Source organism: Lolium perenne, chromosome 3, assembly GCF_019359855.2.
Source record: "Lolium perenne isolate Kyuss_39 chromosome 3, Kyuss_2.0, whole genome shotgun sequence".
Classification (NCBI taxonomy): domain Eukaryota; kingdom Viridiplantae; phylum Streptophyta; class Magnoliopsida; order Poales; family Poaceae; genus Lolium; species Lolium perenne.
The window spans coordinates 317,548,870-317,562,799 of NC_067246.2; the positions used below are offsets into that span (position 1 = coordinate 317,548,870).

General features: G+C 42.3%; 1 protein-coding gene across 1 annotated transcript; it reads left to right on the top strand.

Moving 5' to 3' along the window:
* The first annotated feature begins 703 nt into the window (after positions 1 to 703).
* Positions 704 to 1,864, top strand: LOC127340334 (uncharacterized). The gene is made up of 4 exons (XM_051366100.2): positions 704 to 720; positions 803 to 899; positions 1,050 to 1,505; positions 1,583 to 1,864. Exons 1-4 carry the CDS (start codon positions 704 to 706, stop codon positions 1,862 to 1,864), a joined length of 852 nt encoding a protein of 283 aa, XP_051222060.2.
* Positions 1,865 to 13,930: the final 12,066 nt, after the last annotated feature.

Here is a 13,930-nt window from a genome sequence, read left to right on the forward strand (position 1 = left end):
TAGATTTGCTTATCTTAAGAATGGTCCAACACAACCATCTCAGCATAATTTCCCCCCAAATAGAGATAAGAGATCATTTCTACCAAAATGGTTTAAGCAATATGATTGGTTGGAATATAGTGTGGACAAGGATAAGGCTTATTGCTTCTATTGCTATCTTTTCAAACATATTGGGCATGAAAAATTTGGGCATGATGTCTTCAACAAGTTGGGGTATGATAATTGGAAAAATGCGACGGAAGCATTCCGTAAACATGTCGGTGGGCCATGTAGCATCCATAATATTTCAAGGGCAGCATGTGATGATTTTAAGAATCAAAAGGCAAGTGTGAAAAGCAAAGTAACAACTTATACCAGTGAGTCACTTGTAAAGTATGAAACTCGTGTGAATACTTCTTTGGGTATTGTTAGTTATCTAGCATTGCAAGGTGAACCATTCCGTGGACATGATGAATCTGCTTCTTCTTTAAACAAAGGAAATTTCTTGGAGATGCTCGATTGGTATAAAGAAAGAAATAGGGAAGTTAAGCTTGCATTTGATGAGCTTTGTCCTAAAAATGTCAAAATGACTTCCTCAACTATTCAGAAAATACTTGCGAGACATTGTGCGCAGGCGGTCACAAAATCCATCAAAGAAGAGATGGATGGTTGTCTTTTCTCTGTTCTTAGAGTTGAATCCCGTGATATATCCGTGAAAGAGCAAATGGCCGTGGTTGTGAGGTAAGTGTTGAAGTATGTTATTTCTGTCTTTACTTATTTTCTATGTAGTGTCATTAAACTTATTTGTAACATTTTTTTGTAGGTATGTGAGCAAAAGTGGAGATATTATTGAAAGATTTTTGGGTATTCAACATGTCCCAAACACAACATCTCTAGCTTTAAAGAAGGCACTTTTGGAGGTTTTCGCTAAACATGATCTACTTATTGCAAGACTAGGAGGGCAAGGGTATGATGGAGCATCTAATATGAGGGGAGAATTTAATGGACTTCAGAAATTAATCCGTGATGAAAACCCAAATGCTTTTTACGTTCATTGCTTTGCTCACCAGTTGCAGCTGATTTTTGTTGCTTTATCAAGATGTTGCAAAGGTCTTGAGGATTTCTTTGATGATGTGAAAGAGATTGCCAATCTCTCTAGTTCATCTTGTAGGAGGAAGGATATATTGCTTGATAAGCACAAAGAGATTCTTCTATCTAAGATCAAGAAAGGTGAAATGCCCACAGGGAGGGGGGAAAATCAAGAAACATCTTTGTGCCGTCCTGGAGATACAAGGTGGGGTTCTCACTACACAACCTTATGTCGTATTGAATCAATGTGGGATGCAGCGATAGAAATTTTGAGAATTGTTGAGTATGATTCTCGTAATCCAACTAAGGCGGGAGGATATGTTCATAAAATGGAGACTTTTAGTTTTGTGTTCCACATGAAGATGATGTTAAGATTACTTCGTATGACAAATGATGTATCTCTTCTATTGCAAAAGAAGGAACAGAATATTGTGCAGGTATGCGATAATGTTTAGTTGTTCTACTTTCCCGATGTATATTTTGTTGAATTAAACTTATATTTGTATCCTTTCAGGCCATATCTCTGGTTACGGATGTGAGAGCACTTTTGGTCAATTGGAGAGATCATGGTTGGGATTCACTCTTGGAAGATGTCAAATCATTTTGCATTGAAAATGAGATCATAATCCCAAGTATGGATACCATGGTAACAAAATGGGGTAGAACAATAAAAGGGGGAAATTACGCGGTCACCACTGATCATTTTTATCGTGTTGACACCTTTTATGTTGCCATGGACTCTATTATCACAGAGTTTGATCATCGATTTAATGAGGCATCTTCAGAGGTTATTTAGAATTTCTCTTATCTTGATCCAAGAGACTCATTTGCTAGGTTCAATGTGAGTAAGCTTGCTCGTCTTACAGAGATTTATCGTGATGATTTCTCGGATTATGAGCGAGATCATATAGAAGATTCCCTTAAGCTATTCCTTGTCCATATGAAGAGAGTTGAAGATTTCTGAGTTTGTATTGATATTGCAAGCCTAGCTAAAAAGATGGTTGAACTTGAAAGGCACATCATGTTTCCTACAGTTTACCGCCTTATTGAGTTGGCAATGCTTTTACCGGTGGGAACGGCAACAGTTGAAAGGGCATTCTCAGCTATGAAGATTATCAAGACAGAGTTGCGCAACAAGATGTCTGATGGTTGGCTTAATGATTTGATGGTGTGCTACATCGAGCGAGGGATATTCAAAAGTCTTGATCTTGGTGAAATTAAAAAAGATTTTCAAAAGGAAGGTAGAGCTTTGCCATTGCCTGGAACTTCTAGACGGCATTAAAGCTTCATTATCGGTATGTTTGTAGGTTCTACTTATATTTGAACATGTTGCTATTACCATATTACTGAGATGCTATGCTTACCATCATATAAACTATTAATGTGTCAAAGCAGTTTATTCTTTTGCGTCATTTTTTTACGATTCAAAATTTCGCCCGACCTCAAATTTTTTTCGTCCTTCGCCACTGATCATATATGTGTTGTTTATGTTCTTGCATGATCTCTGTTGCTAGTAGAAGCTCTGGCCAAGTTGATACTTGTAACTCCAAGAGGGAGTATTTATGCTCGATAGTGGGTTCATGCCTCCATTGAATCTGGGACAGTGACAGAAAGTTCTAAGGTTGTGGATGTGATGTTGCCACTAGGGATAAAACATCAATGCTTTGTCTAAGGATATTTGTGTTGATTACATTACGTACCATACTTAATGCAATTGTCTGTTGTTTGCAACTTAATACTGAAAGGGGTGCGAATGCTAACCTGAAGGTGGACCTTTTAGGCATAGATGCATGCTGGATAGCGGTCTATGTACTTTGTCGCAATGCCCTGATTAAATCTCATAGTAATTATCATGATATGTATGCATCTCTATTTGTCAATTGCCCAACTGTAATTTGTTCACCCAACATGCTATTTATCTTATGGGAGAGACACCACTAGTGAACTGTGGACCCCGGTCCATTCTTTTACATCTAAAATACAATCTACTGCAATACTTGTTCTTTACTGTTCTTCGCAAACAAACATCATCTTCCACACTATACGTTTAATCCTTTGTTTACAGCAAGCCGGTGAGATTGACAACCTCACTGTTACGTTGGGGCAAAGTACTTTGATTGTGTTGTGCAGGTTCCACGTTGGCGCCGGAATCACTGGTGTTGCGCCGCACTACACTCCGTCACCAACAACCTTCACGTGTTCCTTGACTCCTACTGGTTCGATAACCTTGATTTCTTACTGAGGGAAAACTTGCTACTGTGCGCATCACACCTTCCTCTTGGGGTTCCCAACGGACGTGTGCAACTGCACGCCATCACACTTCAACACTAAAGTTAGACACTTCGACCCTAACTTTGATAATAGGATAGATAGACATCGACACTCAGCCTAAACATCAAGAGATCACCCAGTCCTCGTCATCCAGGCTGCTAAAGTTGTTGCAAAAATTGGAGTCCAACTCGGAGGAGGATCTAGACGAGACGTTGATAGTGGAGGGGCCGGCCTCCGTGGCCTCAACCTTCTTCTTCTTTGCAATGTCCCTCACCGTGAAGTACTCGAGCTCCATCTGCACGAGCTTCGGGTGGTCATGGTGAAGCTTCTCCATGGCTGCCTCGTCGGACCCGTGAGCCCTAATTTGCAAAAATGTGCTGCGGTTCTCCTTCTCCTGCTCACTGGTGACGATGCGACCGCCGACGGGAGGAACTCGCCTCCTTGAGACTCTCGACATCGGGGAAATTCATCTCCACCAACCGAAGGTTCAAGTGGGAAAGTTATAGGCGCGCAGCGAGCTCTGGCGCCACAAACGTCCCAAGCCACTAGCGCAAGCCATCGACGGTGATCTCCATCGTGAAGTGGCTAGACTGCCGCAGCCGCACGCCGAGGAAGCCCGTCGACGACTTGGGGTGGCGGCAAGGAGGCATCTCGAAACGGTGGGCGTGATTCACGTGGAATCGGCGGTGCAAGGCTTGGCGGTAGTGGATCCGATGGTTTCAAGACGAGTGATTGCGGGAACCGGCGTGAATAGGTGAGTTAATTGCACCGGTAATACATAAATCTGGATGCAACACGTAGAATGTAATTGACTTCCTAGACCGACTTGGGGCATGGCCACACGAGGACGTGGCCTAGATCATGTTGTCCATTTTGTTTGGTTTCTTGCATTCGATGTGTCCTGTGTGGGTTGAACCGCTAATCCCTTTTGTTTGGTAGATGGTACGGCCGATGTTATCTTGGCTGAAGCAAATGTTCAGTCTTTGGTTGACGCTGGATGAGAACAATGTAATAGATACCTATATAAAAGTTGGATGATTTCTCGGGCTGTGAGCAGCTTAGGATCAGTTAGCACTGTTCATCTGCTATTTTTTTCCAATTAAACCACAACACGTAAGCGTGCTGCTACAGAACACATGCGATGAACAGTGCCCACGTTGAACAGTGGTAATGAACAGTGCCGGTGGATGAATAGTACCTGTGTACAGTGCCGGTCACCATACATAGTGATATGAACAGCACCCACATCAGAACAATACCAATTTTTTCACACTCTCTCGCGGTAATTTTTCAACGGAACTTTCAACAACAAAAAAGAAATTTAAAAATTTAAAATATTTTACACACATCAGTCAAATGCGGATATTTAGTGCATTTAAAAAACCCAAAAAATGCCGCCACGGGAGCGGCTGTTTTTTCCCCTCGCAGTAATTTCTCGACGCAGCTTCCGATAAAAAAAGAAGTTCAACAATTTATTATATTTTTTAAAACATTTGCATAGTTTAGGAGCAAACAATCAAATACGGATATTTATTTATTTAAAACAAAAGTAAAATAAATGCCACCACGGGCGCGGCGGTTTTTCCCCTCTCTCGCGGTAATTTCTTGACGCACCTTTTGACAAAAAAAAAGGAGTTCGACAATTTAATATATTTCTCAAACATTCACACCATTTAAAGCAAATAGCCAAATGCAGACATTTAGTGTATTTAAAACAAAAATAAAAAATGCCACCACGGGCGTGGCGGTTTTTTCCCCTCTCTCTCAGTAATTTTTAGACACATATCCTCCCACACAAAAAACTTTGACAATTTAATATATATTTACCTCACATTTATACCATTTAGAGCAAACAGATAAATGCGGATATTTAGTGCATTTTTTAAAATACACAAAAAATGCCGCACGGGCGCGGCGGCGATCAGTTAGCACTGTTCATCTGCTATTTTTTTCAATTAAACCACAACACGTAAGCGTGCTGCTACAGAACACATGCGATGAACAGTGCCCACGTTGAACAGTGGTAATGAACAGTGCCGGTGGATGAATAGTACCTGTGTACAGTGCCGGTCACCATACATAGTGATATGAACAGCACACACATCAGAACAATACCAATTTTTTCACACTCTCTCGCGGTAATTTTTCAACGGAACTTTCAACAAAAAAAAGAAATTAAAAAATTTAAAATATTTTACACACATCAGTCAAATGCGGATATTTAGTGCATTTAAAAAAACCCAAAAAATGCCGCCACGGGAGCGGCTGTTTTTTCCCCTCGCAGTAATTTCTCGACGCAGCTTCCGAGAAAAAAAGAAGTTCAACAATTTATTATATTTTTTAAAACATTTGCATAGTTTAGGAGCAAACAACCAAATACGGATATTTATTTATTTAAAACAAAAGTAAAATAAATGCCACCACGGGCGCGGCGGTTTTTCCCCTCTCTCGCGGTAATTTCTTGACGCACCTTTTGACAAAAAAAAAGGAGTTCGACAATTTAATATATTTCTCAAACATTCACACCATTTAAAGCAAATAGCCAAATGCAGACATTTAGTGTATTTAAAACAAAAATAAAAAATGCCACCACGGGCGTGGCGGTTTTTTCCCCTCTCTCTCAGTAATTTTTAGACACATATCCTCCCACACAAAAAACTTTGACAATTTAATATATATTTACCTCACATTTATACCATTTAGAGCAAACAGATAAATGCGGATATTTAGTGCATTTTTAAAAATACACAAAAAATGCCGCACGGGCGCGGCGTGCCGCCGCGCCAAAGCCTACTAGTTGTATATTACGATCGATTATATGTAATGTTTTTGGAAGTTAGCCTAGCTCAACTGGTTGGGGGAGTGGATGTACAAACCCAGCATCTAGTTCAAATCCTCACGGACGCGAATTAAGATTCCTATCTATACTTATGCAATTTATCTTGAGAACTATGCTTTAATCTTAACCAAGATTAAAAAACATAGTACGTACTCATGCCAAATGGCTGTGTGCATCCATGGTTGGTGCAGAGGCCGGGAAGTGAAATTCTCCCCATTAAAAATGTGAGGTTGGAACCCTCCTGTCCTCCTCCCGAGCCGCCCCCGCGTGGAGGCCGGGGGGGGGGGCTCTACCCCGCCATCGCCGCCTCCCCCCTCTCCGCCTTCCCTCCCTCACCGCCACCAGGGGGCACGGTCTGGCAAAGGCCGGCCGGCGCTGGTGGCGGCGGGGATTCTTCGTCATCTCATGCGAGGAGGTCGGGTGGGTCGTCCTCCTCGGGCCGGAGCGCGGCCCTTTCGTCGGGGACCTCGATGGCCGTGCCTGGCCTTGGCTCGAGGACGCCATGACGGACGATGAGGTGGTGGCGTGCCCTGCTGGCGGCGGAGGGAGGGGTGGGGGCGGGCTGCAAGGGGAAACCCTAGGTCCCCTTCTCCTCGCCTCTCGGCGGCCGGCGGTGGAGGGCTAGCTTTCGGCTGCGGCGGTGCCCAGGCGTGTGCGGTGTCTTCGGACTACGCGATCTTCTTGGTGTCTCCGACGGTAACCATGGCCAGCCTGGGATGGTCGCCGGCGTGGGGGCCCGACCTGAATAAAGGCGGCGGTCCTAGGGTCTCTCTTGGGCGAAGATGAAGACCTGCCGGAGGCCTGCCCTTAATGATCTAGCCGGAGTGTTGAGTTTCGGAAGGCGCTGCCGACGAATGTAACATTGCTTCTATTGCCTGGAGTTTGCTGGATCGGTGGTATTCGGTCGTGCACGCCCATGTTTTTATTCCGACCGTTTGGTTTTGGAGGGTGCTGCTGAAAGTGCATGGAGCCCCCATGTGTGGTTTTGGTAATTAATGACAATCCCTATGGACTAATGTTTGCATTGAGTTATATTTGTAGGAGTTGTCCATAGGCAATGCTTGAACCATATGTTGGCTTCAAGGTTGCAATAAGAAGAAATTGATGAAGGATATCAAGTGTCAAGTTTTTCTTGAAGATGAAGATGAAGTGAGCCCTCAAGTTATCTCAAGACATCAACATGATGAAGAATGAAGAAATGAAGTGCAAGTTCAAGATGAGCCATCTCGAAGAGATCCTTTGCTTGAGTCTTGCCATCCATATGGTGATCATGGATATGTGAAGATGCGCCGAAGAAGAAGCTCTCCCATGGTGGATTATGGGGGAGCAATCCACATGGTGGTCATGGTTATGTGAAGATGCGCCGAAGTAGAAGCTCTCCCATGGTGGATTATGGGGGAGCAATCCACAAGACTTCGTCAAGCAAGCACAAGCAAGAAAGGCGTTCCATCTTGTTGAGGTCAAGATCGTCGTCATCAAGCTCAAGTGGATTGCGCAAGTATAAGGTTTGCTCTTGATAGGGTTTCTTTCTCACCGGTCTCATAGTGTAGTTGGAGACCGGTTTATAGTTTAGTTGTCGTACTATCAAGAGGGCTCTCGAGTGAGTAACTCGATCATATCGTTCGGAGAGAGCTCAAACCTTTGCATCCTTGCATCATCTTTCTTGGTTGCTATTTGGACCTTATCCATGTGATGTTTTAGAGCTTGTGCTTATTCTCATGACAAGCTCTAGTTCATCGAAAACGGATTTCGCATAGATCACTTGTTGCGTTTTCGAGTTTGGTTCATCATCTTTCTTGGTTTTATTTGGATCTTATCCATGTGATGTTTTAGAGCTTGGGATTATTCTCATGACAAGCTCTAGTTCATCAAGAATGGTTTTTGCATGGGCAACTTGTTGCATTTTCGAGGTTGGAGGTTTTACCGGTATGTCTTTCTTAGATAGGTAAAACCTTTCATCATTTGTTGCTATCCTACTTTGCTGGACTATGATGTTTCTATGCATATTGTTGTAGAGCTCGTTGTTGTGATTTCAACGAGCCCAAGATCATCGAAATCGGAGTCCGGATGCAAAAGTTCTTAAGGTTTTCGTATGGGGTGTTTAGGTAAAAACGTTTTGTGAGGAGGGGCCCTGGCTGGAGCCTCCACCCTGCCCTGGCCGGAGCCTCCACCCTGCCCATGGCTGGAGCCTCCAGGCAAGGTACCGCTCGCGGTACCCAGCCCACGGCTGGAGCCTCCAGGCGAGGTACCGCCCGTGGTACCGGATAATTGCCAAGTGAGGCAGTTTTGTTCCAGGGCTTTGGGGCGGCTCGGCGGTACCCCGGCCGGTACCTCGGCCGGAGGCTCCGGCCTCCCCCTCCCGGCCCGCAGCTCCATCGCCTCGCTCTCCCTCACGCGCGCTGCTCACACGGGCGGTAGTACCGCCCCTAGCCGGCCGGTACTACCGGCCCCATGTCGAGGCAGCCCCAACGGGCAGAATTTTGGGGGCCTCCCTTTTAAGTCTTTCTCTCCCATCTTTCTTGGGGGCTGCTTCTTCCTCCTCTCTCTCAAGCCTCTCTCCTCCATTGTTGTTGACATTTTGAAGCTTGAGATCTCTCTCCCCTTCCCATGATTCTTGCATCTATTTGAGAGAAAGATTGAGGGGATCTAGATCCACACTTTGACCAAACCAAATCATCTCTTTGTGAGTGAATCTTTGGGATCTAGATCTTGGGGAACTTTGTGTTCTTCTTTTGTTCTTCCTCTCTTATTCCCCCAATAGCTTTTTGTAGCTTTGTTGGAATTTGAGAGAGAAGGACTTGAGCATCTTTGTGGTGTTCTTGCCATTGCATTTGGTGCATAGGTTTGAGTTCTCCACGGTGATTCATGGTGGTGAAAGCAAGAAGGTTGTTACTCTTGGGTTCTTGGAACCCTAGACGGATTCTACGCCTTTGTGGCGATTTGTTGGGAGCCTCCAATTAAGTTGTGGATGTGTGCCCCAATCTTTGTGTAAGGCCCGGTTTCCGCCTCGAAGGAAATCCCTTAGTGGAACCGTGACCTAGGCCTTTGTGGCGAGGGTCACCGGAGATTTAGGTGAGGCGCCTTCGTGGCGTTCGGTGTGTGGTGTGAGTACCGCATCTTGGGGTGAGGCCTTTGTGGCGTTGGTGTGCATCGAGCAACCACACCTCAAGGTGAGCCTCTTGTGGCGTTCGGGAGCACTAAGCAACCGCACCTCTCCACCGGAGATTAGCACTCGCAAGAGTGTGAACTCCGGGATAAATCATCGTCTCCCGCGTGCCTCGGTTATCTCTATACCCGAGCTCTTTACTTATGCAATTTACCTTGTGATAGCCATCGTGCTTGAAGTTATATATATCTTGCTATCACATACTTGCTTGTATTGCTTAGCATAAGTTGTTGGTGCACATAGGTGAACTCTTGCTTAGAATAAGTTGTTGGTGCACATAGGTGAACCATAGTATATAGGCTTTGGGCTTGACAAAGTAAAAGCTAGTTTTATTCCGCATTTGTTAAGCCCATCTCGTAAAAGTTTTAAACCGCCTATTCACCCCCCCCCCCTCTAGGCGACATCCGTATCCTTTCAATTGGTATCAGAGCAAGGTCTCTCATTCTTAGGCTTCACCGCCTTGAGAGTAAAGATGTCGGTTAGGGGATTAGATCACAATAACTTGTTTATATTTGATGGCACAAATTATGATCTATGGAAAATTTATGTGCTTAATATTTTGCGGGGTATTTCCCCGAACATGGAGCGATTTCTTGACATGGGTTTTTCCTTCTCCTAAGGATCCTCAAAAATTATCTTATGAGGAGAAGAAAAACTCTTGTCTCGATGCTCTTGCTTCTCATGTGTTTTCCATTGTTGTGAGCAATGTAGTTACTTCTTCAATCATGCCTTTTGGGAGCGCTCATGAATTATGGACAAAGCTTCAAGACAAATATGATGTGTCCAATATTATTGAGGATGATTGTATTGCTTCCACTTCCGGCCGTGATGAGTTCTCATCTTCATCCACTTCACCAAAGTGTGGTAAGACACAAGGTAATGATATGGTGAGTGGTGATGAAAATTGCAATGTTGATATTGAGCTTACTATTGATGATTCATCATCTCTATCTCATTGCAATGCTTCATCTATGGACATAAACACATCTAGCACTAGAAATCTTCTACATGCTTGTGTTGATAGTCCTTGCATATCATGTGTAAGTTGCTTGAATAAATCTCATGATGATATGCTTGCTTTGTCTTGTGGCCATGATAAAAATGCTTCTATTTCCTCTAGTTGTAGTGTGACTAACATTGTAGAGGAAACCAAAGATTCTATTGGTCAAGACAAGATCTTGAAAGGAGCCTCAAGTAACTCCTCATCTTTATCTCACGGTCCTCATATATGCCTTATGGCCAAGGGTTCCACGGTACCTCCTACCATGGAACCTAATATGTCTCGTGGTGATAAGGATGAGGATGAATATGAAGAAGAGGATTGGGTTGTCTCTCTACGCGATAAGGGTGAGAGCGTATTCAAGGTTATTTGCAAAGATAAAATTGCTAGCTCTCACTTCTTTGAAATCTTGACTACCGCTATTGAGAGCCAAAAACTTATTTGGATGCATGAGAACACCATTGATAAAAAGGGTGCTCTTGAACGAGAGTATGCCGATGATGTAGCATCCTTAAAGAATGATCTTGAAGAAGAACAAGAGACCGTAGCCTCTCTTGAGGAGCAACTTCAAACCCTTGAGGTGTCTCAAAATGAAACATTTGCTAAACTCACTAAAGAAAGAGACCATGCTAAAGCTCAAGTAAAAATGCTTAAAAAGGAAAATCCCAAAGTTGGTGTTGGTCATGATAAACTTGTTAAGGATCTAGATGATCTAGACAAGGCCCACAAGGTCTTGGAGAGCGAACACTCTATCCTCACCAAGTCCCATGAGCAACTTCAAGCCTCCTATTTAAAAGAGCATGCTATGTTACCCTCTCTTCTTAATATGTCTTGTGATGATGCTTGTGCTACTAACTCTACTTCTTGTGAAGCATCTATCTTGAAGGAGAATGTTGAGCTAAGGGCTCAACTTAAATTGCTAACTAGCAATTATGGGAAATTGGAAGAAAATCATGGAAAGCTTTCTAGCTCCTATGAGGATCTTCTAGCCTCTCATGATAGGCTAAAGTTAGCTCATGAGGCTATAATATCTAAGGCAACACCTTGTGAGCCTCATGTGGGTACTAGCACTACTACTCAAAATGTTTCTTTGCCATGTGCTAGTCCTAGTAATTTATCCACTCATAATATTGCTAAATCTTGTGATGAATTATCTTCCTTGCCTTGTTGCTCTAACAATGAAGGTTCTACTTCCTCTAGTACTTGTGTTGTTACTAACCATGTAGAGGAAATCAAAGAGCTCAAGGCCCAAGTCTCTTCTTTGAAGAACGACTTGGTAAAGGGTCATGAAGGGAAATGCAAACTTGACAAGATGTTGAGTGTGCAACAATCCCCCAATGACAAGAGTGGACTTGGATTCAACTCCAACAACAAGAACAAGTCCAAGAACAACAAGATTAAGAAGGGCCAATTACAAGTCAAAGACCCGGCCAAGATTGTTTGCTTCAAGTGCAAAATTGAAGGGCATCATGTTAGATCTTGCCCTTTGAAGAAGAAGCAAAAAGGGAAGCGGCCTCAAGCTCAAACTCATATTCAACCTCAAGTTGAAGAAATGTCACTTCCCAAGAAGAATCAAGCCAATGCTCCCATTGTGGAGAAATCTAGTGAGAAGAAGGAGAAGAAAAGAACTTGCTACATATGTCGTGAGAAGGGCCACATCTCCTCCTTTTGCACTATTGGTACCTCATCCAACTCTATCACCATTGATGATGTTTATTCCCTTCGTAAGGATGAGGGTGGCAATGTGTTTGCCAAATTTGTTGGTGCTCAAAGTGGTGTCAAGAAAAGAACCATTTGGGTTGCCAAGCCTATTGTGACTAACCTCTTAGGACCCAACTTAGTTGGGGACCAACAGTCCAAAACTTGATCAATAGGTGCTTGTTGGAGAGCATTGGAGACTTGGCTACATCATGAAGAATTAAGGGATCTTCATCATTTATATTATATCAAGCCAAGTCTTTTGATTATCTTGCTTCTATCTTATATCCAATGTTCCTCCTTGCGGTAACATGTTCTCAACTCATTTATATTGAAAGTTACTCGCCCCTTTGCATGTGTTAGTTTTTGTTCCTAACATGTGTTTGTATATGTTGTGCTTCCTACTTGCTTTTCTTGAGAAATCAAGTCTATGCATGTTGGGTTGCACACCATGTATTTGTGTTTGTGTTGGAGCCATTTTGCATCTTGTTGTATCTTGTATGGCTCTTATGAGCGATTAATGGACTATCCCATTTTGGGGGAGTGATATTCCTTTGGGAATTTCATGACCCTAACAATGTGTGTACATGAGGAATATCGCTTAGAATTGATATTGCGAGATTATCTAGTCGCTATGTGGTATGTCATCTTCATGAGAAATTCAAATTCTAATGTCCATTAATATCTCTACTTGGATCTTATTTGCCTCTTGTGAAAATAAATTCCTTATCACATTATGGGGGAGTAATAAGCTTTGTGCATATTACAAGCCTAGAAAATGTGAACATTTGAGGTTGTGTCACATAGAATTGATACCGTAAATTATCTCTCTCCTATGTGGCATGTTTGCTCAAACAAGCTCCAATTGGCTTAAATGGCTTCATTGCTAATATATTTGTGGATCTTATTTGTGTAAGTTTTTCTTGGCATGGTTTTTCACAACGTGTCCCTCAATACATTTTTGGAAAACCATGTGCTTCAAGTCATACTTTTAATTGCTTTGCATGTTGGTATGAATACTATTAATTGCTTTGCATGTTGGTATGACTAAATGAAGCTATCAAGAAACTATCTTTGCATGATGGTTAACTCTTATCTTTTACCATATGCTTTATTCGTTGTAAATATGATCTTTCGTTTACTTACAAACTACCACCGGGAAATATTTCCTAAATACCTCTTGTCCTAGGACAATTGGTAATCTATTATGAGGTAGATTGTTATTGATCATATTTACATTGGCTCTTGTGTTCAAATTGCCTTATTTATTGCCATGAATTTGTTTTGCTTTGACTCTCATATGTCTTCCTTGCATCTTATGGATCTAATTTGTCTATTCAACTTTCTTAGCATTTTAGTATATATAGGTAGCGTGATGATCCTAGTTTTGTGCATTTTGTCTTCATATGAAAAATCCTAGATAATGCACTAATCTTGGGGGAGCTCTTCTATATTTGTTAGAATGCTTAACATCTCTTGATCTTTTTCAAAAATTTGGTTTTGGGAGATATAAATTTTTTTTTGGTACTTTGTGCCATCATAAAAAGTGTCGAGGGTTTGGTTTATTTGTTGGAACCTTGCTCTCTTGGGATTTGGTTATCTCATTCCTTTGTGTTTATGTTTAATTAGCTTCTTATAATGAGATAATTCTTTGGAGTCAATCTTGTGTTGATTTGATTCGTTGATATAATTTGGACAACCTTTGTCTCTTGATTTATTTGGTGTTTTGTCCAAATTGTATCTTGCTTTGGTTCTTGAAAGTATTATGCATTCATATTTAATATATGTATATCTTATGGCATGGGTTACTTTCTTTGATCCAATATATAGGGTAAACTCCATCAAATCCTAATTTGATTAAGATGTGCATGAAATTCAATTTCATATC

Bases quoted from the DNA above. Each gene is read 5' to 3' on its own strand.
- LOC127340334 (XM_051366100.2), top strand. The intron at 900-1,049 runs GTTTTCGCTAAA...TTTGCTCACCAG, and splicing joins TAAAGAAGGCACTTTTGGAG to TTGCAGCTGATTTTTGTTGC. The intron at 1,506-1,582 runs GTATGCGATAAT...GTATCCTTTCAG, and splicing joins AGGAACAGAATATTGTGCAG to GCCATATCTCTGGTTACGGA.